The sequence below is a fragment of the Vanacampus margaritifer genome, chromosome 14 (genome assembly GCF_051991255.1).
Source record: "Vanacampus margaritifer isolate UIUO_Vmar chromosome 14, RoL_Vmar_1.0, whole genome shotgun sequence".
In the NCBI taxonomy this organism is placed as follows: domain Eukaryota; kingdom Metazoa; phylum Chordata; class Actinopteri; order Syngnathiformes; family Syngnathidae; genus Vanacampus; species Vanacampus margaritifer.
In genome coordinates this window covers 7,422,446-7,446,715 of record NC_135445.1, presented here as the reverse complement: position 1 = coordinate 7,446,715, position 24,270 = coordinate 7,422,446, and the positions used below count along the sequence as shown (strand labels likewise).

General features: G+C 39.5%; 1 protein-coding gene across 12 annotated transcripts in view; it reads right to left on the bottom strand.

The window, feature by feature from the left end:
* Positions 1 to 24,270, bottom strand: part of LOC144034271 (ankyrin-1-like) — a 62,320-nt gene that overhangs the window by 4,871 nt on the left and 33,179 nt on the right. Inside the window, exons 22-43 of one of the 12 annotated variants that reach the window (XM_077542961.1) lie at positions 24,185 to 24,257; positions 23,892 to 23,912; positions 22,933 to 23,056; positions 21,952 to 22,015; positions 21,736 to 21,848; positions 21,355 to 21,579; positions 21,005 to 21,159; positions 20,585 to 20,796; positions 19,634 to 19,838; positions 19,403 to 19,499; positions 18,032 to 18,260; positions 17,711 to 17,839; positions 15,557 to 15,676; positions 14,708 to 14,792; positions 12,665 to 12,739; positions 12,449 to 12,580; positions 12,006 to 12,164; positions 10,637 to 10,708; positions 2,640 to 2,709; positions 1,675 to 1,810; positions 683 to 739; positions 233 to 330 (exon numbers count right to left, since the gene is read on the bottom strand). In XM_077542961.1, coding sequence (XP_077399087.1) covers positions 262 to 330; positions 683 to 739; positions 1,675 to 1,810; positions 2,640 to 2,709; positions 10,637 to 10,708; positions 12,006 to 12,164; positions 12,449 to 12,580; positions 12,665 to 12,739; positions 14,708 to 14,792; positions 15,557 to 15,676; positions 17,711 to 17,839; positions 18,032 to 18,260; positions 19,403 to 19,499; positions 19,634 to 19,838; positions 20,585 to 20,796; positions 21,005 to 21,159; positions 21,355 to 21,579; positions 21,736 to 21,848; positions 21,952 to 22,015; positions 22,933 to 23,056; positions 23,892 to 23,912; positions 24,185 to 24,257 — 2,622 coding nt within the window. In that variant the 3' untranslated portion in view covers positions 233 to 261. Of the gene's footprint in view, positions 1 to 232; positions 331 to 682; positions 740 to 1,674; positions 1,811 to 2,639; positions 3,286 to 5,653; positions 10,538 to 10,636; positions 10,709 to 12,005; positions 12,165 to 12,448; positions 12,581 to 12,664; positions 12,740 to 14,707; positions 14,793 to 15,556; positions 15,677 to 17,710; positions 17,840 to 18,031; positions 18,261 to 19,402; positions 19,500 to 19,633; positions 19,839 to 20,584; positions 20,797 to 21,004; positions 21,160 to 21,354; positions 21,580 to 21,735; positions 21,849 to 21,951; positions 22,016 to 22,932; positions 23,057 to 23,891; positions 23,913 to 24,184; positions 24,258 to 24,270 lie in introns of those variants that run through there. The other 11 variants (XM_077542955.1, XM_077542959.1, XM_077542962.1 and 8 more) reach the window with 11 other exon arrangements.

Genomic DNA, 24,270 nt, shown 5'->3' with positions numbered 1-24,270 from the left:
AACAAAATTTTGGGGGGTTTTTTCGGGGCATGAACACCATTTTAATTGCATTGGTTAATTACAATGGGTTTTCATAAGTGACTCATAAGTCAAGGTACCATTGAAGTGCACGCAAGGCAAAATTTCCACAGCATAGAAATGGTGTGCATTAAAATGAACTGCTCTGGTATCGGGGTTGTTTTTTTTCCAAGCACTGTGATACACAAGTGCTTGTGTGGAGGGAATCGCGTACCTCGTGGACCAGGTTGTGTGTGTTGTGTTTCAGTGTTTAACCCTCCGAAGACTGGTGCGCTGCACCGACTGAGCGGCCCTTCTCACATCCGCCCCCACCTGGAGCAAGGAGGGAGGGAGGAGGGACGGAAACAACACTCCTGTTACTGTAAGTGCTGAAGTGTCTATGCGGAAACCGGAGCAGGAAACTAAAACTTGTGATGCCCGCCGGCCAGCTCGCAATGCACCTGGTTCGACTACTCAGATTGTGGAAGGGTTGAAATCACTTCAGGATAACACAAATTTTTTTGTTGTGTACTGATGGGGCAACAAGATTTTAACCAATTTGGCGGCTGGCTTCTGTTAATTTCTCATCTTATGTACTCGTATTTCTGCAGCAATCTTTGATCCGCTATAAAGAGCTCTGTCTCTTTAATATGACTTTTTTTTTTACACGTATAAATGCACTCACCTTTCGATTAAGCACCCTCCCGTGTTCGTCAGCAGCATATTCCTCTTTCTCCTCTCTCTGCATAAGAAGAGTAATGTAAACATGAATACAGAACTTTCTTTTTAGGCAGCAATAAAGTGTTTATTAGAAATGTCAAATTAAGGAAGAAAACCTATATTTGAAGTCAATTGAAATGCATGGGGGCGAAAAAAATCTTTAAAAAAATATTGATTACTATTGCATTTAACATGTAATTTTTGACTTCGTGGAGCCAAACAATGACGTCATTGATCGATGTGACAAATTAAGACATTACAACCGATGACCGGTTTTGCCGAAAATTCTAAATATCGTCCGATCCCGATCCGGTCGATCAGATGGATGTAAAGTCAAATTTACATATGTTTCGATAACAGGGCGGCCATTTTCTTCCACCTGAGGAAAAACCTCTTTTCAGCTATATATATAATCTAAAATATTGATTTATTACTATAAATTAAGCAAGTCAAAGCTTGGCGGGGGGAGGGAGGTTTTTTTTTTGAAAATGTTTTGAATGTCATTTTTTCTAAAAGCAAAGAGTGAAACGATTAAAATCAGAGTTTTGTGAAAACCACCCCAGTCCTTTTGGGATAAAAAATGCTGTATGGCCAATCCAAGGGCATTTATGCTGAATTTAAACTGATCCTTGATTCCTGGCATAACATACAGTAAATAGGCTCATAATATAGTATGAGAAACATTTTCACTTTTCAAAACAGATTGCTGTTAATTTGAACACAACGGTATCTAACAACATGGCTGACTTCCCATCGCCTCATTCAAAGAAAAAAAAAAAAACATGGAAAAGATGTTCCCACTCCGAAAAAGCGGCGCGTCGTCGGCCTCAACCTGACCTTGCCCCGCCTCCACTCCTGTTCCCACGCACGTTTCCCTTTCTCGTGGTGAGAGAAGCCCAACCCCTTGCCCGGCAGGAGGCGCCCACGCAGAACATGCGAATAAGTTGTGCCACACACCGGAGTCAGCAGAGCCTCTTGGACAGCGTGCAGGCCCGGCGCGCTGTTGTCACGTCCCGATGATACTGAGCCCACCCAGCTCTGCAGGGAATCCTTGTCGGGTAGGTAGGGTTGAAAAGCTCCGCCCCCAACCAACCTAACATACGGAAGGAGTAAAAAAGAAAGTCAGTAATAGATGGAGAGCTAGTTGGAGTATGACTGAGCCCCATTCACACTGCTGCCTATCAAGAAATTGACTACAGAGGGATTCTCAAGTAATACGGCTTGATATGGACCCACAAAATAAAAAAATAGCTCACCTATGCTTTGTAAGTGCAGATTCTGATAAACATGACCATAATAAGTAGATATAGCAATTTTCTTACCTTAAAACAAAAGAATACGGTCAAAAATTAAGTGTGAAACTTCCGGATCCCAAAAGTGGGGATGACACCCAAACTTTGAAGGGCCATAACTCCAAAACTGTTTAAGCTAGGAGGCTCAAACTTCGTATTCTTTCTTTTGACACCACACGGTATCAATGTAATAAAAATCTGGCAAATTGAAGCGGTGTCACGGTGGACCTTTGGGGATTTGTGTGAATTGACACAGAATGACCCACCAAACATTGGTCCAAATAATTAAGCACGGTGGTGGTAGCATCAAACTTTGAGTCTGTTTTTAGTAAAAATAAATAAATAGCTTCAGCTGTGAACCCAAGGAGGACAAACTGGATAATTTTCTTAGCATTCCAAAATGTTGACACATATAGGGAAAAAAATGGTTTATAGCACTAGCAGCATGATTGTAGTACCATAAATTAAGTCAGCTTTGTGAACCCGGGCTATCACATAGAAATGTCTCGCTCTGGTGGTTTCTATGTGAATAACACAGGCAAATAAATTCCGACTTCACAAGTACGTTTCTGATTTGGCAATTTTCTGCAAAGGCAGTGTGAAAGGGGTTCAAAGTAAGACGTGACATACCGGTTGTCTCCATTGTGCTCGCCCGCTCGACTCAACGGGGACATCTCAGGGCGGTCGTACGCCTGCTGGCCTGTAACAACACAAATGCCTTCCACTGAACCAAGCCCTGCCCCGCCTCTTTTAGCTCCTCCTCCCACCGCAGGAGCCTCCCCTCTCCTCCTGTCCGACCTCTGACCTCCCAGCTGGCCATTCAAGTTGACCTTGGGAACGGCGCCACTGGCTCTGACCCGGTCCCTTTCGGCAAGCGCGCTCACCGGCTCCAGTGGCGCCTCCTCCTCCTCAACCTCCCCTTCCTCCTCCTCTTCCTCTTCCTCCTCCAGCTCCATGATGGAGCCACTCGCACCGCTGGCGCCGCTGCTCGGGCGGCCCAAACTGCACGGGAGGGAAAGCGTGGCGCCTTCCGAGTCGTCCGCTCGACTGCTGCCGTCCAAAGAGGAGTCCTCCACCGTAACTAGCGAGGGGCTGACCCCCGCTGGCCACACCTGGACGTCAGACATCTCCATCAAGGTGTCTTCTTCTGTGGCGGCGATGGGGGCGCACTCCAGACTGGATACTTCCTGCCAGTAGGGCTCTGCACCAAGAGGAGAAGGCAAACTGTATTGCATGGAGGCCGGAGATAGCAGCTCCTCTTGTACCAGCCCATAACCTGGAAGGACGACAGGGGCGAGACAAAAGAAAGACTAACACCATGCAGGCACAGCCAAGCAGCATGGGGGGGGTTGCGGTGGGGCGGAATGTCTCTCAAAAAGGATCTTCCACCAATCAGGACAGTTCAGCTCAGATTGGTACAACTCTGGGGGTTACCAGCTAAATCACTGCGCAATGGTGTTGTACTGTACTTTTTAAGCATCATTTGTAAGTGTATGAACTTGGGCTGGGTTAAAAAAAAAAAAGTTTAATCAATATCGATTTTTCTTTTCATAAAATCATCAATTATTTTTCACATAAATTGATGAGAAAATACAATTTAAAGACCTAAATGTTTTTTTGTATCTCGCTGTTTTCTTGAAATGTAGTCACAAGAATTTGAGAGTATCTTCTTACATTTATGAAAGACCTGACTTATTGCACTTTAACTTATATTTACAATTATTGAATTACAATTATGAAAACAGTGTTTTCATCTCATCCTCGTTGATGACAACGTTTGCGTGTGTTAAGTGATTCTAACACGTACATTTATTTGGAATTTAATGTTTGTGGAGTTTTTATCATGTTTTTGATATTTAAGAAGAATTGATGTTCCATAAACATATGTATATTTCATTCACTCCCATCGACGAGTGTACTCGTCAGACCGTTTTTTCCATTGGGAGGGGCAGAGAGGCCGCCGCTGTAGATCTGCAGCCAGAATCGATCTTATAATTTATAATGATAATATAAATAATAATTTTGCATTATATATATATATATACAATTTGAATGACGAGACAGAAGGCAGCATTATTAATCGATATTGGATTAAATTGAACTGAATCAAATCAATCAGTGTCGATACCCAGCCCTAATACTATGAACCAAGACACAATTCTGTCTGTTGATTGGATAAAAAAACAACTTTTCTAACACCAGCAACAAAATTCAAATAAACATACAAAATACCGGAAGTCCTTTGTTGTTAAATTTTTGTGTCGTGCTACTGTGACGTTACATCAAGTATGTGACAACTATCACCTAGATCAGGGTTTACCGATCCAAACCGTGCCATACTGAGATGAACTGTACCACTCGGTGGAAACGTGTTTGGGGCTCAGCCCTGTCCCAATAAAGCTGTAAAAAGGCCGGAGTCAGCCCCAATCAGGTCATTTTTTCAGATTAAAAAGACACAACGGTAATCTGACTCCAGTAGGTTTCTTCTAAACTTTTTTTAGTTTTCACACAATTAGATGCAAATTCATTCACAAATGTGTGTGATAAAGAAATGCTTGAAGGATATTACATAGTGTAGGTTATTGTCATTGGGACAAGGGGAGAGTTTGAGGGAAAGCTAGAGGGGGTTTGGTGAGTCATCAGTCTCTGTGACAACATGAGGCTATGACTGTAAACATGTAAGAATGTAAGATAGCAGAACATACTAAGAAGGAAAGAAAGCGTCACCGAGTTTCTTTTTGGGTTGGCACGATATTGGTTCATCATCAAACATTTGTTGGAATCCTCTGCTGTACAATTGTCATGGCAACACGTAATGCGTTCAGGTCAAAACTGAAAAAAATACTTTCTGGAATCGAAATTGCTTCCTGGAATTGATATTGTCATACTAATTTATTGAGTTTTGACAAGATTTTGGATGGTAGACATTTTCCACAACACTCAGGCAGTATCGTTAGTATCGTTCCAACCCTTATAACACATTCCACAATGCAAAGTTATTGCAAGTTTTTGGTGTCCCGGCATTCTCAAGAATTAGCCGTGCATACCAAGTCTCCCCAAACATGCCAACACACACACTAGACAGACCAATCATACATTTTCTTAGCATTAGATAAGCTATACCTATTAGAACTCTTCATTCAAAAAATAAATAAACGCATAATAGGTCTTCACCAGTGGTTCCTAACCTTGTTGGAGGTGCTGAACCCCTCCATTTTCCTATACGCATTCACCAAACCATTCTTTATTTAATAATAAAATATGATTTTGACTCCTATTATCAACTCAACTCTATATTTGTAGAGCACAAACAACCACTGCTGTTTTCTTAAAGGGGAAGTCAACTCAAAAATAAATTTCTAGACATATGTTCTATGCAGCCCCACTAGTCTAAATGCGTTATTCTGGTTAATATTGCGTTAGTGGAATATGAGTTAAGCAGCAAAATCCAGCTGTTTTTTTAAATCAATATCAGAAGGTGGCCATTTTGCCACATGCTGTCGAGTGAAAATGACATCACAGTTGCTCAGGTAACAACCAATCACAGCTCAGATTCAGAAAACAAGTGAGCTGTGATTGGTCGTTGCCTGAGCCCTGAGCAACTATGATGTCATATACAGTCGATAGAAAGTGGCAAAATGGCCGCCCCCTGAGATGGATAAAACCAGCTGGATTGTGCTGCATAATTTATATTCCACAAATGTAATATTAATCAGAATGTCATGTGAAGTCACATATAACATATTATTGTCAAGAAATGTTTATGGTTGACTTCTCCTTTAAGATGGAACACAGATTCAATGAAAACAGCAGAGGCCCCAGAATTGATCCCTGTGGAACACCATGCGCTCCTTTATATACGTGAATTCATATTGCACATATTCATCCATCTTTTTTTTTGCTTGACAGAGTATGAAGGGATTACAATTACAAAGAAATCTCGACGTACCGTCACAACAGCCACAAGTCGACTACTAGGCATACCAAATTCCCTGTTGCACAGATAGGCCAAGCAATCTAGCGTGATCGCCTGGTTAAAAAACACTGGTTTACTTTCTCCAGACATGGTCAAAAAGAGATGCTGGAGGTTTAAGGGGAAGTCATTTTAACTTTTTTAAGGAAAAACTGACTTAGTTGAAGCAGACAAAGTCCAAGGTCTTTTTAACACGACAAATAACCTTTGGCTGTGGAAGATAGGAAGCGTGTTGAATTCAAGCAAAGATGTTCCAATGCGGGAGTCGGAATTCTGGGTCAATTTCATCAAGGCCTGTAGGAGCAATTTAGGCTATTCAGTGGCGAATAGATTTTCTTGGCACAATTGTCACAAACTACTTTGTCACGCGTGGCAAAGGGGTCAAATGGCTTGCAATGTCACCGGGTCTCACTGCAATAGAGAAGCTTTGGGATGTGGTGAAGCGGAATGCTGCTCTAACTGGGTGATAAAATGACAGTAAGTGCCACATTTATTGAGGAAAATAGTGCCATTCTTGCGCCTTTTATAAAGAGCACGGCGATGGTGACATGTAGCTCGAACTGGGTGCGCTTTTGCTCAGCCTCTCGCTATCAGACCATAATAACCGCAGCACACCGGGCAGCGCGACCAAATGCAGACAAATTAGTCGGCGACTGTCCCGCGCACATCTGCCAAATGGCCCTCAAACTCGCTGCAAGGAGAAAGCTGCAACCTCTGGTCTTCTTGTTGGGGAAACGTGTTGTACATTAATCTTGTACATTAAAAAAAAACTGCCTTGCCTCACCACTTCCTGCATTTGGATCCTCAACACTTCCACAACCTGACACCCCCTCTGAGCGTAAAAACTTTTTTTTTTTTGCAAATTTTCGGCGCTTTTTAGAATTTCTAGCATTTCCATTCAGTTTTATTTTCACATTTCTTGAAAATTCGAATAAAAATGGGTGGATGAAAACCCAACTGTTCAGTGATTGCGCTTGTGATTTCAGTGACAGAGACTATCCACGCTTCACTTTTAAGCCACAGGTATGTATGAAATTATAAATATACTTGAGCATTTTTGTAAAACACAATATACATACTGTATATAATGTATTGGACAGCTTGGTAGAGGGTGGCTGTATCTCACTTGGTGCCCGAAAATGTCTTTTTGTTACGAAAAATCATGTGATAAAACAATGGCATTTTCCATTGGCCATAAAATCGGTGACATCGCATCAACTTGCAGAAGATTGGCAAAAGTTCAAAAGAAGGTAGCGGAAATTCAGTTTGACTACATCTTACAACTGGAACAGTAGTACAATGAAGTCGATTTGCACAGCTCAGGAGAGGCCCGAAGCAGCTTCCTTTTGTGTGTCAAGATACCGGTAAAGAAAAAAAAAACATTCAAGGACACAGAAACTTAAAAAACAAACGCAAAAAAAAAAAAAACTGCACGTGGGCTGTTTTGAACCAAGTTTTGAATCGACAAAGTTAAAGATGAGTATGAGACGGTACTCCTGTCTGACAGTTCAAACATTCACAGGGTTGACTTGTCAAATATGTTTTGAGACGTTACTGAAACAACTCAGATCTGACTCAAGAGATGTTATACTTGTAGCAGGAGGTGAGTTTGTCAGTTTTTGTGACGGGGACAGTTTTCAAAGAAAACTGACGTGCTTATTGCCATAAAAAAATATATTGTTTTTTGAAGATAATGATGTGGACATGAAGCGCTTGTGTTTGGCTACATGTATGGCAAAAAATGGCAAATTTCACACTTTTTGGGTGGGCAGGCATTCCACACCCTCAATTATTGCCTAATTTTCCATAAATACATCTTCCTTCATGTTTTGATGATAAGTGATACACAATAGAAATAAAAAGTTACATTATTTGGTGGTGATGACTAAGATTAAAGTCTCTGTGATGATTGTGAATAAGCCAAAAGAAAAGTCAATTGGCTGGTTAACTCTGTGACTGCCAGACGTTTTCAGAAAAGGGATGCCGTGGGTGCCAGCCGATTTAAGTATTTTTGACTGATCTTTCAAGGTCCGCAGAAAATTATGTGTTTGGACTATGGAAACACACATACTACCAAATGAAAGATTGGACTCTCATCTTTCATCAGAAAAAAAGTTTGTTTCTACCTTATTCCGTTTTTCAGTAATCAACAATAGAAAATGGTTAGTTTCACCTCTGTTTTGAAAAAAACGTCTTTTAACGTCTTTGGCACTCCTCCATAGGATTTTACTAAACGTTATTTAACGTTTTTGGCAGTCAAAGAGTTAATCAATATCACACAGATCAATTACGAAATATTTATATATATATATATATATATATATATATATATATATATATATATAAACATAATCAACTAATTTCCTTTCGGAGTCATAAATGCGTATATGTGTGTGTGTTTCTGGGATGTTACGGGGCCAGGAGGATGACAAATGATTTCAGAATGAGGCGAACATGGTAGAATGGATCAGAATTGGAATGAGCATTAGAATGATGAATATGTTCTACACTTTCCCCTTCACCCCTGCTTTTTAGACACAAACACGCACAGGTGTCAAAGGAACAGAAATTCATTACGGCACAAAGATTGTCATCACAGAACAACAGCAAAAAAAAAAAAATACAAATTGCACGGCACATTAGTCATTTACCACAGACACACAAACACACCCAATCATACTCCTGTTGGACTACGAATGGGGACAAACACTTCTAGCTAACAAATGAGGTTTAAATATAGAAAATAATTCACAGGCGCCCAGACAACGATAAAAATCAATACTCACACTATGAGCAGATGACGTTCACACAATGACTGTTTTCCATGAAACTTGGGCAAAACGCGTCATAAAATGGAAAATCTCAAAATAAGTGTATTTTCATTGTCCAACGTAATTGCATAATTATGGAATCTTGATTCCCAAACACAGTAAAGCTTGACACATTTAGAGCTTAACCAGAATGTTCAGAATTTCCTTAAATGTCTTCGCAATTTTGATCATGGAATTATTTTAATTGCAACATTTTATGCAAAATCAGTGATCGACTAATGTCTTAATTTGCCTGATCTGCCAATGACGTCATTGATTAGCTCAGCAAAATAAGACATTAAATGTTATATTTCATGTTTATCAAGATTTTTTGGGTAGTTATTTACAGTATTTGTTTTCCCCATGCATTTCAATTGCTGTCAAATATACGTGGATTTTCACCATTTGTGGACCAGGCCTGTCCGACTATAGATTAAATATAAAAGTTTTTCAAATAGATACATTGCTCCATCTTCTGATTGAATAAGTGATCTTCTTTTTTTTTTTTTTTTTACTTGATCGACTGAAAAAAACTGATCATGTAAAGATGATGGTGAAAGATTACTGGCACACATTATTCCAAATATTACTCATCTAAATGGGAAATTTGAACAATTAGCCGTCGACTAGATCAGTGTTTCCCCAATAATGATTAGGATGCTTTTGCCTCAATTTATTCACAAATATACTTACTCGTTATGACATCCGTGTCTGTTTAATTGAACACAAAGCTTATATACTCAGACTGATTCTGTTGTGTGAATGGCACCAGGTGGCTATGACTATTATTTTTGCCCACGAATGAAAGAAATGGTGTCACAGTCACCTTGCATGAACGTTATGTGCTGCATTTCTTACAGCGTAGCCTCAAAAGCACACCATTTATTTCACAGAAAAAGAAAGGGCACATTTGTCCGTTAATGAAGCATTGATGACAAAATACACCGACTGAATAGTTCAAAACATTGTACACAGTGAAGGAAATCTGAAAGTGAAAGCATGCCATGCAATTAAAGGTTTAAAACGCTCTGACACGCAACTGATGCTAGTTTATTTTCCCTGAAAAAAAAATACAACCATTCAGACACATCAATCCTTGCAATACATGATCATGCAGCATGCCCATGCACAAACTGTAGAAGACACACAGAGCTGGACTGAGAGAGGCGGAGGAGAGGGCCCCCCCCGCTCAACTGAATGAGGGAGGAGCGCGGGGAAATTGAATGACAAGAGTGGAGGAGGAGGAGAAGGAGGAGGCCCGGAGGTTCAACATAAGGCCACATTGGGTCAGAGGTCGGACAGGAAGAGCTGTGAGGAAGAAGAGCAGGTGACGGGAGGAGGAAGAGGCAGCAGATATGACATGTCGTAGATTTAGAGATCAAGAGAGAGAAAGGAGAGAGAGAGAGAGAGACTGAGCAAAAGACAAAGGCTGAGCTCTGTCTTGTTCTCAGGCACGGAGAGAAGGAAGGAGGAATAGAAACAAGGTATGAAGGCCCAGAGCACACTTTCTTCTGTGTACTAGTGCCACTTTTGACTAGTGGATTCATCCCAGACACACACACAAACACACAAACAACAACAAAAAAACATTCTCAAACATTTGCCATTAAGAAAATCGTGTTTAAAAATGGTAGAATAGCTTACATAATCAAAAAGGAGATAGATTACCTTTGTTTCTCATGTATGGGGTGTGAAAAAGAATGACTTGTGCTCCAGTGAGGCGGAAGGGGTATATGTGCATGCTGCTACAGAGAATGACACCATTGCTCAGACCCTCGGGCGGCATCCTCCGAGAGTCATTTAGCAGACCACCATGCAGCCCAGACTTCCACCTTTCCACTTACCCCTCCTGAAAAACGGGGGTCTAATAACTCGTGGCTTGTGCACGAGGCGCGGTGGCCTTGTGTCCGTGACCTCTTGTGAAGCAATAGAGATAAGGTACAAAATAAAAAATAAAAGGCTGTTACCCAGACTCACGGGAAGGGTTGCAGCAGTGTGAAGGGACAGTGGAAAATTAAAAAATAAGAAATAAGATTACCATTACAGCCTCAAGGCTTTAGAAGACCAATATGGATGTAGACGTCAACACCAATATTTTACATTTAATAGGCATTTGCAGTAGTAACATTACCAAAGGAGGTGATGTTGTTTTATTTAAATCTGTGGTAGACTTAAAATTACAAATGGACGGTTATTGCTATTTTTTTTTTTTTTTTTTTGCAAAAGCAACACGATTTTCAACAGTGTGCTTTCATTAATTCATTTCCCAAATGAATATGCACAGAACCTTTGTGCACTTTAACAGTTTGGCCTTGGCGGAGGTCACTAAAATGTATTTCGAGTGTCTTTAAAAAAATTTTCTTTAATTTGTTTATCTGTTTGAATAACAAGTACAATTATATATGTAATGAACAAAATGAAATGTTGACAAAATAAACTATTTTATATAAACAAATGTTTTAATTTATCTTATTAAATAATTGATATATTATATTTAAAAAATAAAACAATAAAAAAATTTGAGGTGCTTATTTTATCATTAAAATGAACTATTTTACGTACATGACTGTTGGGCGTAAACCTCCTATGTCTAAATTTTACCATTTTTTTAAATGGCTGCGTCAAAAATAACACAATTTTAGTAAATAATTAAACCACTCCTCTAATTGGGTGACCCAACTTTGGTTGGTTATCTTTATTTAAAAATAAATAATAATCAAGAAGTCGGGTCAAATTGACCCAATTAGTAGGTAATTTGACCCAATTTTAGGTTGTTTTGTACAAAACAAGCCAGAACGTAAGGTCAAATAAAACAACCCGGATGTTGCGTCAAATTGAGGGTCCAATTTTTGACAAAAATTGGGTTATTTTTGACCCAACAGTAACTATTGGTCAGTCCCCACTTGGGTCTGTTGTTTTATTTGATTTACAATTAATTAACTAATCTTAAACCCGCATTATATTGGTTTCTCTTCAGGGATTGTCAGAGTTCATTCAAGGTCGCAACATTCGCTAAATGTTCTCGCTTAATTTTAAGTTTAAGAAAATTTGGAACATGCTCAAAAATACTCAAAATACTGCAGGAATACTTAAGAATTGACAAAAGCTCATATTAGTATTAAGACAGGAACTTAATACTGCACTACATAAATTAATTTCTCTTTGATAATTAACAATCTTCCCTTGACCTTCATGCGTATGGGAGTGACGTACCATTGATGACACCGGGTGACAGCAAAGTGGAGTCCCGATCGCTCAGCCGGCAAGCGCCCTCCTCTGAAGATCCGGGTGCCAGTAGTGTGGCCTGACCCTCCAGGGAGCTCACAATGTCTGCGCGGTCGATGTTCTTCAAAGCAGTGTACAGGCTCTCCACTGAGAGGAGCATCACACACGTTAATTAATTAATAATTAATAGAGATTTGTGTGTATCACGCAGCAGTGAACATATACAACGGGTCCTTGGTTAACGTTCGAGTTCGGTTCATATATGAACGGTGGAGATGAAACCCAAATTTATAGTCTGAACCGTCACTAAAATAAATTTATGCAGTTGTAAAGTCATAATAGCAGTAAATATTCATTTGAAGAACACTTCAAAACAATCAAATTAAAAACATATTAAATACAGTGGTAACTGAACGTATTGGCCGACATACTCTTTGCCCTCTTTCCCTCTCTACCAGCCCAGAGGTTGAGCAAGGCGGAGCTCTGGTCCAGCAGAGAGTTGGGATTTTCCACGCGGATCCTATTGATGTCATCAACGCCAAACTGAAGTTCTCTCGCCAACTCTGTGCAGGGGATCGTCAAATCAATTGAAAATAAGTACAAAAACAGCAGTCAGGCTCTCGCATCTTTCTTTTTGCGTGACTGACCTGCCCAACTTAAACCCAGTTGCTCCGATATGATGTTGATCTTGACCTCAGTCCTCTCCATTGCATTCACTGTGGCTGAAGAAATGAAAATGTCATCAGTTTAAAAACTCATGAAGTACATACAGCGGCCAGCCTTAATATCACGAACAAGTAGAAAATGTAACATCCAATACAAGAGCTGTATTAAATATTCTGCACTTACAAAGATCTTCAGTTTTGGGGTATTGTTATAGTGTGACAAATGACAATATGTTTATTATTGCGGTTGCATTCGTCATTATGATGAAGTGCAATTTTACCCTGCTGCAAACTACCCATCCATCCATTCATCCATCCATCTACGTATATTCCTATCCCATCTTACACACTGGACTGGTTGTCAGACAGTTGCAGGGCACACATACAGGAAGATAACCAACCATTCACACTGACATTTATACCTGTGGACGACTTAAAGCCTTCAAAGAACCAAAAACACGTGCTTTTGGAATATGGGAGGAAGCCAAAGTGACCTTAGAAAACCATCTTAGCGCTCAACACACCTCAAAACTGTGAGGAAGACATGCTAATAAATAACTACCACTTTTCACACCCCTGCAAGCCATGACCTTAAAAACTATACTATATTGTACAAATTACAAAATTCATACATTTTTGATCAACCCTGGTGATAGCCTGACAAATTTAAATTCCTCCCCTTAGTACAACATTCCTTGGCACCGAGATGTGATGCGATGGTGCCAAAGCAATACTTTTATATTAGACAAACGCACACAAGCCTCAACATCAAAGCAAGAGTTTGGTCACTTTGGACAGTTTAGTCAAAGGCATAGTCAGAAATGACACCGACTGTTTACAATTTGAATGATTATATTTGTATTAAAATTATTTATTATTAGAATTTATAACAATTATCATTATTATTATTTAACATTTTTTATAATTATTTATTTATTCTTTATTTATCCAGGTAAGGCAAATTGCAAACAAATTCTTTATTTGTGTTGTATGCTCTCTTTTCTATTTTAGCTGTGCACTGTTTCAGCTGCAGTTGTTTTTTTTAGTGTTCCATTAGTAAGGTTCAGATGAGTTGAGTAGAAAAGGCTTGAGCGCAAAAACAGCAAGTTCGACATACATAGATAGTCTTTAAAGGAAGAAAAATAAAATTTTACAAATAGGTCAATTTCGTGAAGGGCAAATATGCATCGAAACACTATTACCTTTGGTAAGACAGTTTATATACTTCATCTCTTGCATTGGATATCATCATATAGTGGTAATGTTGTGGCTGGTCGTACAAATTGCATCGTACTGTATATGCATGGATTCCAAGTGCGTGGAGATGATTTTCCATGAAATGTGTTTATAGTTATACTTACCTGAATACAACCACTGCTCTGTGAGGGAGAAAATAAGCAATAACGTTGACATCAAATGGGCCTCAGAGGATAGTATTTGGGGACGCATTCAAAGTGCCAGTCCCAATAATCACAATAGCATTCAGTAACCGGGAGTGCATTGTAGCTGCGCTGTGTCCAAAATAGACAGAAAAGGCCTTGCTCCAACAAAAAACCACCACCGATGGCCATCTTGGTGATCAGTATCAGGGCTCCTCTGTCTTGCTCCACTGCGAGGTCCTGCCCATTCCTTGAGCTAAGCTAAAGAGCTAATGCTAACGGTATCTGCCGCCATGCTGGTGGAAATCGCAGTGGAGACACCAGCGCCATGCAAACCAATATCACAGGAGTCATTCATCGGTTCCAGGGCACCCAGAAAGGCAAACGAGCCAGGTGCCATGGAGCCTTTTTGATTCTTATAGGGGGGCTGTTGCGTATTTTTTTTTAGCACACATTCATTTCAATTTCTTAAAACTGCACTGCAGAAAACTTTGGGGAGTACAGAAGAGCAGTGCGTTGTTGTGCCATGCGTGCACAATAAAGAGGGTAGATGGGAAAGTAGGAAGCGGAGGACTTTAGGTATAGGATGCCCGTCTCCACTGTGGGGTATTCCAGGAGAGGGCTGTGAATAAGACAGTGAACTCACCCAAACCGGGCTCATTCAGAGCACTGTAGCGCTCCCTCAGGGCGAGCGGTGTTAAAGTTCGCCTGCGTTCTTCACTTCCAACGACCTGGGGAAAAAAAATCATACAACTTAACAGTTACTATGAATACAACGGCATATTAGGGCCACATATAAATATACTTTTTTAGAGCATATAGATAATATTCAGACAAAAAAACTCGCAAATTTGCCACTTTATAAAGTTACAAGCTTTTTTGTTGCAAATTTGCCACTTTATAAAGTGGCAAATTTACGAGTTTTTTTTTCTTGCAACTTTGCCACTATATAAAGTTACACGTTTTTTTGGCGCAAATTTGCCATTTTTTAAAGTGGCAAATTGTAAAGTGGCAAAAAGAAAAAAAACTCGCAAATTTACCACTTTATAAAGTTAAATTTTTTTTTCGCTTTTTGCCACTTTATAAAGGGGCAAATTATAGTGTCAAAAAATAAAAAATAAAAAATCTAAAAACGTAAATTTTGAGACTTTATAAAGTGGTAAAAAAAAAAAAACTCGCAAAAACTTGTTAGTATATGAAGTGGCAAATTTGCAACTTTAAAGTGGCAATATTACAAGTCCCCCCCCTCCTTTGCCACTTAATAAAGTGGTAAATTTGCCACTTCATAAACTAACAATTTTGCCAGAAAGAAAAAAAACTCGTAACTTTATAGAGTGGCAAATTTGCAAGAAAAAAACTCGTAACTTTATATAGTTGCAAATTTTCAAGAAAATCATAAATTTGCCACTTTATAAACTTCTTGAGATATTAGCCCCCCTCTAGAAAAAAATAATTATACGTCATTCAAGCACAATGTGCACAAGCCAAATTTTACCTTGATACATGGTGGCATTGCTATGTTGAGGTTGCATAGGACATGCTGTGAATCCTCATACTTGGTGCACTTCCTCAGGAAGGACAAAAACCCCGTGGCATCCTTGTTACTGTCTCTGACCTAATGCAGAAGAATAAGGAAGAAGATAGAGAAGGAAAGACAGAGAAAGAAGAGAAGAAAGAAAATCAAACCAACTAAAAAATTAGACCCCACCACAATGTCGCAGGCACGTGGTGCAGTAGTAACATGGGGGGCCAGAAGCAGGGGATGGAAGCAGTCCACAGGCAGGCGAAGAGGGTGACATTTACCTGCGCACTTTACCTGGACGTCTGTCAGACCAGACAGTTAGAGAGTGACCGAGCGCCAGAGAGAGAAAGAGAGACAGTGAGACAGACACAAACAGACAAGCAAGGCCGCAAGATTGCAAGGCTGGCAAGGAACGAGGGGGAGTCACGGGACATGCGGACGCTCTCACAAGAGAGGCACTACAAATAAACGGAAGCTGTGTGTTTATCTGGTGAGTGCACATTACACAACAATACAGCATCACGATGACACAAAAACACATATGGCAAAAATCATGAAATGGATGAAAAGGAAATCAGAACAACATGAATATGGTCACCAAAAAATACAGTATAGTATGACCAACGGACAAAAAAGGCCACAAACCAGTAGCATACAATTATTATGAATTACAAGATGGTGTGGAAATATATTTGAGAGGAGTTCATAATTATGACAAAATGACATAAATATATATGGGCTCTATTTCATGGCCAGGGCAAGTCTAGCACAAAATCTAACATGGGCCGGGATTTGTTTCTTTATGGTATTTTTGGTAAACTGGCACAGTGAGAAATTTGGATCAGCTGACCTAATTCCCAGCCAATCCTCCCCTCTGCTCATTCCATCAGTGCAGAAGAGGTGCGCGGTCTACAGTACATGGCACAAGCATAACTGACTTGCTAAAGTCCAAGCAGGAAATTGGCGCGCACAAAGTACGTTCATAAGCAAATGCAAGAATATCCCAGTAAAAGTTTACAAACTAAACATAAGACACAGAGAATTACAAGAGTAACCACATTACTTACATTAAGTCCACTAGCTTAATGCTAACATGTCATGGGAGATGACATAGATGGCTAATGAATAGAGGCAGTTTTATCACACTTTAAAGAAAGGATTTTTTTTTTTTTATATCATCGTAGATTTCCGAGTCACTTTAAGTAGTTGAGTGAAACTTCGTTTGTCTCTAGGAATGTATGATACTATGCCTGATTAAAGTCACGTGCACCAGAAGGAGCCTCATGAATGAATCATGAGGCACCAACTGTCTTTAAAATCGATTTAATTATGCTATTACTGCATGTTTGTATAAAGTAAAGCTATTTTAACACTTAAAAAAATAATTGTCAAATAATTTGTTTTTGGGAGGGGGCAGGCTGAAACCGATTAATGGCATTTACATTAATTTCGATGGGTAAAGATCATTTCATAAATGAGTATCTTGAGTTATAAGCACTAAATGATTAAAAAAAACAAGGCCAATTGTGCGTCAAAACTTCTCCAGAACTGTTAACCTTTGCATATTATAGCTTCTCTAAACTGAGCAATTCTATTTACTGTCATTTTTTCTTTTCAGACGGAAAATAGTAGAGATTTGATGGATTTGCTTGCTTTAAAGGATGACACATCACAGTAACACATTTGGGCATAGCATCTGACAAAAATGTCCCAAACCGGCAAATTAGACAACTACAACTGTAAATTCAAGGTATCCTAGTTGGATATGATCATGTCTTTGGAAGGAAAAACAGATTATTCAGTGAACATCATAATCATGAATGAATTGTTCAAATCTAAATGATCAAACCTGCGTAAAAGTCTGCCCGAAAAAGAGATTAAAAAAATAAAATAAATTATGCGCACACTTGGCTAGGCTTGTGAGAGGAGTATTGTACTGTGTGTTCCTTTTGAATGCAATATTCCAAAGATGTGAAAGCAAACAGAGACAAAAACACCAGAGGAAGTTTTTGGGAGTGTCAGCAGGTGCTCAGCAGGAGAATTGTTACAGTGAACACAGGTGAATACACAATACACACTATAACATCAACACAACACAGTAACAAAAGTGCCTTTGGAGTCGCAGACCTTGACAGAAACAGGCAGCCGGTTATCTCTGAAGGCCTGGAAGCTGAAGGTACGAGGCTGCTGTGTGGCTTTCCGGATTGGTACCAGGTTTCCGGAACATTCCAGATGCAGCGGCATACCCTCCATCAACTTAAAAACAATAAAAAATAAAAATAAAAAACAAAATGAGATGGGAAAAATGAAATGATGGGAAAAAAATCAGTCAGTAAAGAAATTAAAGTAAAAAAAATAAAATAAAAATATTTTGGACATCAGCTTGAAGAATTGCTCCTGAATTGTACTAGTTTAACTTATTGCTCATGTTTTTTACTCAGTGCTGACCTCAATGTCTCGACTCCGTGCCACTTCGGTGAAGTTTTCGTGCAACTCCAGCGTCTTATCCATCTTGTCATCGGTCATGCAGTAACAACGCAAGCGTCCTTCCCGCGCCTCGTTCATTTTCGCAAAGATAACAAACTTTGCCATGTAAGGCACGGCCATCAGTTCCCGGTACAAAAGGTTGGCAAAGGTCACCGCTTCTGCTGTGCGAGGACAATCTGCTAGCCAAAATCTGTGGTAAAGACAAGGCAGGAAAAGAGGTTGCAACCAAGGATTTTATAGAACAGGGAGGCTGTGTCGCCACATTGGTTCTCAAATTAGGGTCTTGAGACCTGCGAGCTATAGTTTGGGGATCCGCAAAATTATGTGTAATAAAATACGTATTGATGCATTAGATTTAAAAGAAAATTCTTTATAAAGTCTTATTTTTTTAAAAGGTGTAACATTCCAAAAATTCTGTGTTTATCAAATGTTTAAATACATTTTTACAACAAATAATTACAAAATACTATAAAATATTTGTTCTTGTAAAGATTAAACAATTTTTAGTTGAAAAAAAGGACATGATGTTTTTTTTTTTAACATTACAATATTTTTCTCAACAATATAATTTTGAATTTGAAACAATCACTTTATTTCCAAGACTCACCTTTTAATTTCTATTACACATGGCTTAATTAACTGAATTACGAGGTTGTCCTTGAAAAATGTTCTCCCCTGTAAGGTAGAGATGTAACAATAACGGCAATATCATTATATCACGATATTAAAACTGCCACAATATCTCGCTATCGTCATGTCACAATATTAAAAGCAGCACGTCTGTTAAAAAAGTTGGGTTGATTTCCATTTGTGTGGTTCTAGTACCCTCTGGTGGCTAGTTTTTTAGTGCAGTTTGATTTTCACAAGGCATGTTTTGGCCCTTCTATGTTTAAAATCCACGGTAATGGTCAGATGAAGGGGAACATAATATGCTTGGGAATAATGAGTCAATATGTGTAGGAACTCAATATGTGCGTGCATTAGCAAGTAAGTGCCTCAATAGATATATTGTATTTATATATTTTTTATATATAGTATTTATAATATTTTTTACATTTTTCATTGCTATAATGTATGAAAGAACAATATTGTGTGTGTGTTTTTTTTTGTATGAGCAAACAATTTTACACACAATATTGTGACCTGTTTTTTTGTATCGCCAACCTCCCCACAATATCGTGATAATTATCATATTGTGACCTTCATATCGTGATATCATATTGTGATGTTTGGATATCGTTACATCCCTACTGTAAGGTGACCCTAGACCGGGAATTTTCGAGACCGACCTACTCTAAATACATGAAGTGATTACGACGAGGGAGTGCACACCTTGCAGAAACGTTGGTTGTAAAGTTGGCACAGCTGTTTGCATACATCAGCTTGGTTGTTCCAGTGATGTCCTCCCACTGAGCAGGTGCCGTCCCACCTGAGACACGACAAGCACACAGCGTCATTCAAGCCCTGTTAACCTTTTCACCCCTTTATGACACATTTCTCAAGGTAAGAAAGGCTGAGTCATTCCAATGTCACCCCTAATAAAAAAGTGAATTGCTCAAATACCAATGACACTGCAGAGGAGGCGCAGGCTGGTGGTGTCACCCTCGCCGGCATCACGAGGGCTCTCACGCCAGGACGGTGGGAGCGGGATACGCAGTCCGATTGGACGGTGGAACTTGCGCCTGCGTGGTTCGATGGTGACCACAGGGCTGAAGGTCGCCTGGTTGCCAAGTTGTCGAGTCAGCAACTCATCTGGGATGGGCTGGGCCTGAGAGGATGAGAGGAAAAGCCGATAAAAAGGCGGAATAAAAGCTGTTGAGCAGGAGAGGTGTGCAGTATGTCATTGAAAATACTGTGCGCAAAAAACGTGAATTATGTGGAGGCAAGACTAGGACAGTAGAAAAAAAGTAGGAGGCAAAATGTGCTTTTCAACTTTAACAGCAAAACACCTGCTATACTCACACATGCAAACTTATAAGTCATATCTGACCCAATTCAGATCAGTGCATCGGCTCGGCCAGTGTGGCTCACAACTTAAATCAGGGAACTGAGGAGTGAAGAATGGCTGGATAAAAGAAAAAATAAACATCAACACAAGGCAGCATAAAGCAAAGCCAATTTCAAACACATGCCTCAACATCAGTGATGAGACAAACAATGAGAAAAAATACAGTGAAATGAACGAAACATAAACCATCATATATTACAAAACAGGTACATCTCAATAAATTAAAAATAATTATGTATTTATTTCACGCGTTTAATTTAAAATATGAAACTTATACAGATTCATCAGACAAATAATATTTCAGAAAGCTAACCCATTAGTAATACCCATTGGATACTCATCAAAATTATACACATAAAAAAATGTGAAAAAAAAGAATGACATGCTTGTTTCACTTATGAATTGAACTACTGCAATAAAGCAAGTTTCCCCAAAATTCATTGAGATGCACCTCTATGTTTCCATCATGGAAGTCAAGTCATCTTAATTACCACCTCGCTACTTACCTGCAGTCCAAGTCTCACTCTTTTGGTTACAGCTGTCTCTGGAAAGATGGCGTCAACATGGGGCACCAGCTTACAGGTCAGCCGCCCGCCCTCTGGGCCAATCAGGTCGCTCTCTTGCTGAATACGGGAGACCACGGCAAAGTACAGGGGGAAGTCAGTGGAGATGATCCGACGGATCCTCTTCTTTTCCAACTCCTCTTGACTTTCCAGGTCTACAAAGGACAAGTAAAATGAGAGAAGATGAATCTATTGTAACAGAAGGCTAGAAAGAAAGTTAATGGTGCGCAATTTATTCCATGCGAGCTAAAGAGTGCACTCATAATAGTATTCTCTCTCAATGCCCTTCTTTAATATTTTAACACCATAAATCAGGATAAAGTCATCTTCAAGTGTCTCATGGACGCTTTCCATCTCACTAACCTTCATCCATGCCATTCAGAATGGTTTCCAGCACTTCGTCACCGTAGCGATTCCGGTGTTCTTTCCAGACCGAGCCGTTCTCGCTACGGAGGACCACGAGCTCACGGTCCCCCCGGGCCAGTGAGGCAAAGTGTGGGATCTCCACTATAACAGGCCTGTGAATTAAGAATAAGAATAAATGATCAGGAACATTTCCATTTCCAGAGTGTACTTTAATCAAACAAATTTTTATTGCGTATTGACTCCAATAATGTAATTTCTAATGATACATCACATACTATAAGCATTCTACCCACAAAAAGACATAAAATACATTGGCAAAAGCAAGACAGCGAGGCGCATCGACTCACCCGAGGAACTGCATGCTGGATGGACCCAAGGAGATTATACGGCTGGCGAGCCCCTCGCCCTCCACCAGTGGAGGGGGCGTGGTCAGCTTCTGGGGTTTGACCAGGCGGCAGGTGATCCGTGTCGGCGCGGCGCAGGTCCGAGGAGGGATGATCACTCGCAGGCCGTGATGTCTGCTGCCTCGCATGGAGCCTCCACGGGCGTCTACCATGAAGCTCACCAGGAAACTGAGAGTGGACAGGTTTACACATCATATAATGATGTCAATACTGTCTACTTGTACCTATTTAATAATCACATTTACTACAAATGTTGACTCATGGTGCTTCATGGTGGTTTCAGCCAGGATTGTGACAGTTGAGCCTAATAATAAATAAGCTCACCCAGTGTGAATGGGGCTGGCCACAGGACTAACATTGTCTGAGGTTTCTGTAGCTGGACTGCTCGGGATAAGAGAGTCTTCATCATACTCCTTTGGCAGTGGAATGGGGGTGTGCTGTGTGGTTAGAGAGACAGAGAATAGAATAGAAGGGAGAGGAGAGATTAATTTGTAAAAAAATCTGTTAGTGCGTACCACAAATAAGCAATGTTAAGCATACCTGATCTAAAAGAACAGTTTCTGGCGACACGCAAGGGATTCTGGGAATGGCGGGAGAGTAGGGCCTGTGGGAGAGAAAATGATCAAAAGTTCACTTATTATCCTGAATTTTAGTGCATAAGAATTCACGCAGGTACAACATTTCTTGCTAAAAGGCTTTATTGTATTAAATTGAAAAACGGAACTGGAAGTGGGCTACCTTAATTTGTTTTCGTGTTAAAGCTAAGTACAGGAATGACGCGAAAAAAGGCATGTCATTCACGTGAATCAGGTCTTAATCAATGTTTAATTCAAATTTTCATATACTGGGGGCAGAACATTATTGCACTTAGCACTTCCATTAAAGTATCAAGTGCTAGCTCATCACTCTCCTGCAAAATGACTATTGGAGCTAGCGCAAGGTGGCTCAATTGATCCTTTTGATCAGTTTATGTACATTATTGTAAAAGGGATACTTGACTCATTGAGTCATTTTCAGCAGTAGTCTTTTGTCCAAAATGAATTTGTTAATTTTTATTATTTTTTTGTATACAATTAATACCTTTAAAAACGAATTTTGCCACGTGCTGTCGAATGAAAATGACATCACCTGTGCTGAGGAAGTAGGTAACGACCAATCATGGCTCACCTGTTTTCTGGGTTTGGTCAGCTAACTGAGCCATGATTGGTCATTACCTACTTCCTCATCTTCAGTTGACAGCAAGTGGCAAAATTAGTTTTTAAAGGTATTAATTCTACATTGAAAATAATGAAGTTATCAAATTCATTCTGGATAAGTTTTTACTATTGAAAATAGCTTAAGGAGCCAAACAATCCCTTTAATGTTTTTACAATATGTACATAGTATATTTTCATATGTTTTGCGGTCAGGGAGAGGAAATTAATGTCTAATTTGGTAACCACCACCTTCTAAACTCCATACAATATCTAAATAACAGTCATTAACTAAGGATTCATTAAAAAAAAAGTACAATGGACTTACGTTGTCCCCACACCGCCTTCAAAATCTCTAAGTGTCTTCTTTGGGGAGAGGAAGTCATCGTCTTGATCCTTGAAGTCATCAAGCTTTAAATAGCGTGCTCCGTCCATTCCTAGCAACTCATCGCCTATATATATATTAAAAAAAATGTTTTTCAATTATTATTAATTTTATTGTTATCATCATTTTTTAAGGCAAGTAGGCAAAAACAAAGAACACAAACAATCAAGACGGACCAACAACAACAGAAGAAAAAAAAGTATGTTTTTTTACGCTATCTTAAAAAGTTCAATAAAGATACAATCACATGTGGTGGTGATTAGTTCTGTGTAGGAGAAAATAGCTGTTATTAAAGAGGTATGAGACGGAAATTATAGAACAGGAGACCATAGATCAAGCTTGGTATGAGGTATGAGCTGCTCTGGAACAAAGACAAACCAAATTATTTCAAAGAGAAGAAAGCTATTAAAAACATATAACAATACAAGCACAATTAAAAATGAAGCTGGATGACATAACACAATTACATTTTTGAGATTCCTTCGAGCAGAAAGACGACTGTGCATGTTGCTTTCAGGAGTGTGTCAGCATATGTTGAATTAGCTGCTTGATCAATTAGCCTGTCACTGACAGCGACTCTCATTAACAAACAGCTGAATTGGAAGGAAACTAAAGGTCCTGTCAGGTTAATGAGTCCCTGAACAGAAGTGTGTCAAACGCTCGTATAAGGAAAATGCTGTGACTACATGCGGATGGAAAACAGGACACTTTTCTTTCTAAATAAATCTCGAAGCGAGAGATAAAGGGTGAGGGAATAAAAATAGAGCGGAACAAACATGGCTGAAGTTGAGTCAGAGGAACTGATCAGAAAGACAAGAAGTGATGCACAGAGAGAATGAAATGTGCCACATGGTTCACGAGCCACCGGAACGGACAAAGCAGCGATACACACACAATCCTACCTAACGTTAGCTGGGCGACCCCTACGAAAAAAAATGGAAAGGGAAGTTATAAACAGTTACTTACTGAGTCAAGTCGCAATATGCAGTGGATATAAATAGTAAAGACACCCCTGTTCAAATCTTGGGGTTTTGTGATATAATAAAGGTGACCAAGATAAATCATATCAAAAGATTTGTGAGGCTATAAAAACAATCTATTGCATATCATTTATATCTCCATGTCAGTCTTTTTCTGAAAATGGATGATCAACGCTGCATAGGTAGTGTGTTTTCCCATCATCATCTCAACCTACCTTCATCTTCAGAAACATCCAAAATCTCATCCACCGTCTCGGGAAAACTCATCCGATGCTTTTCGGTTGTTATCTGCGAAGAGCGA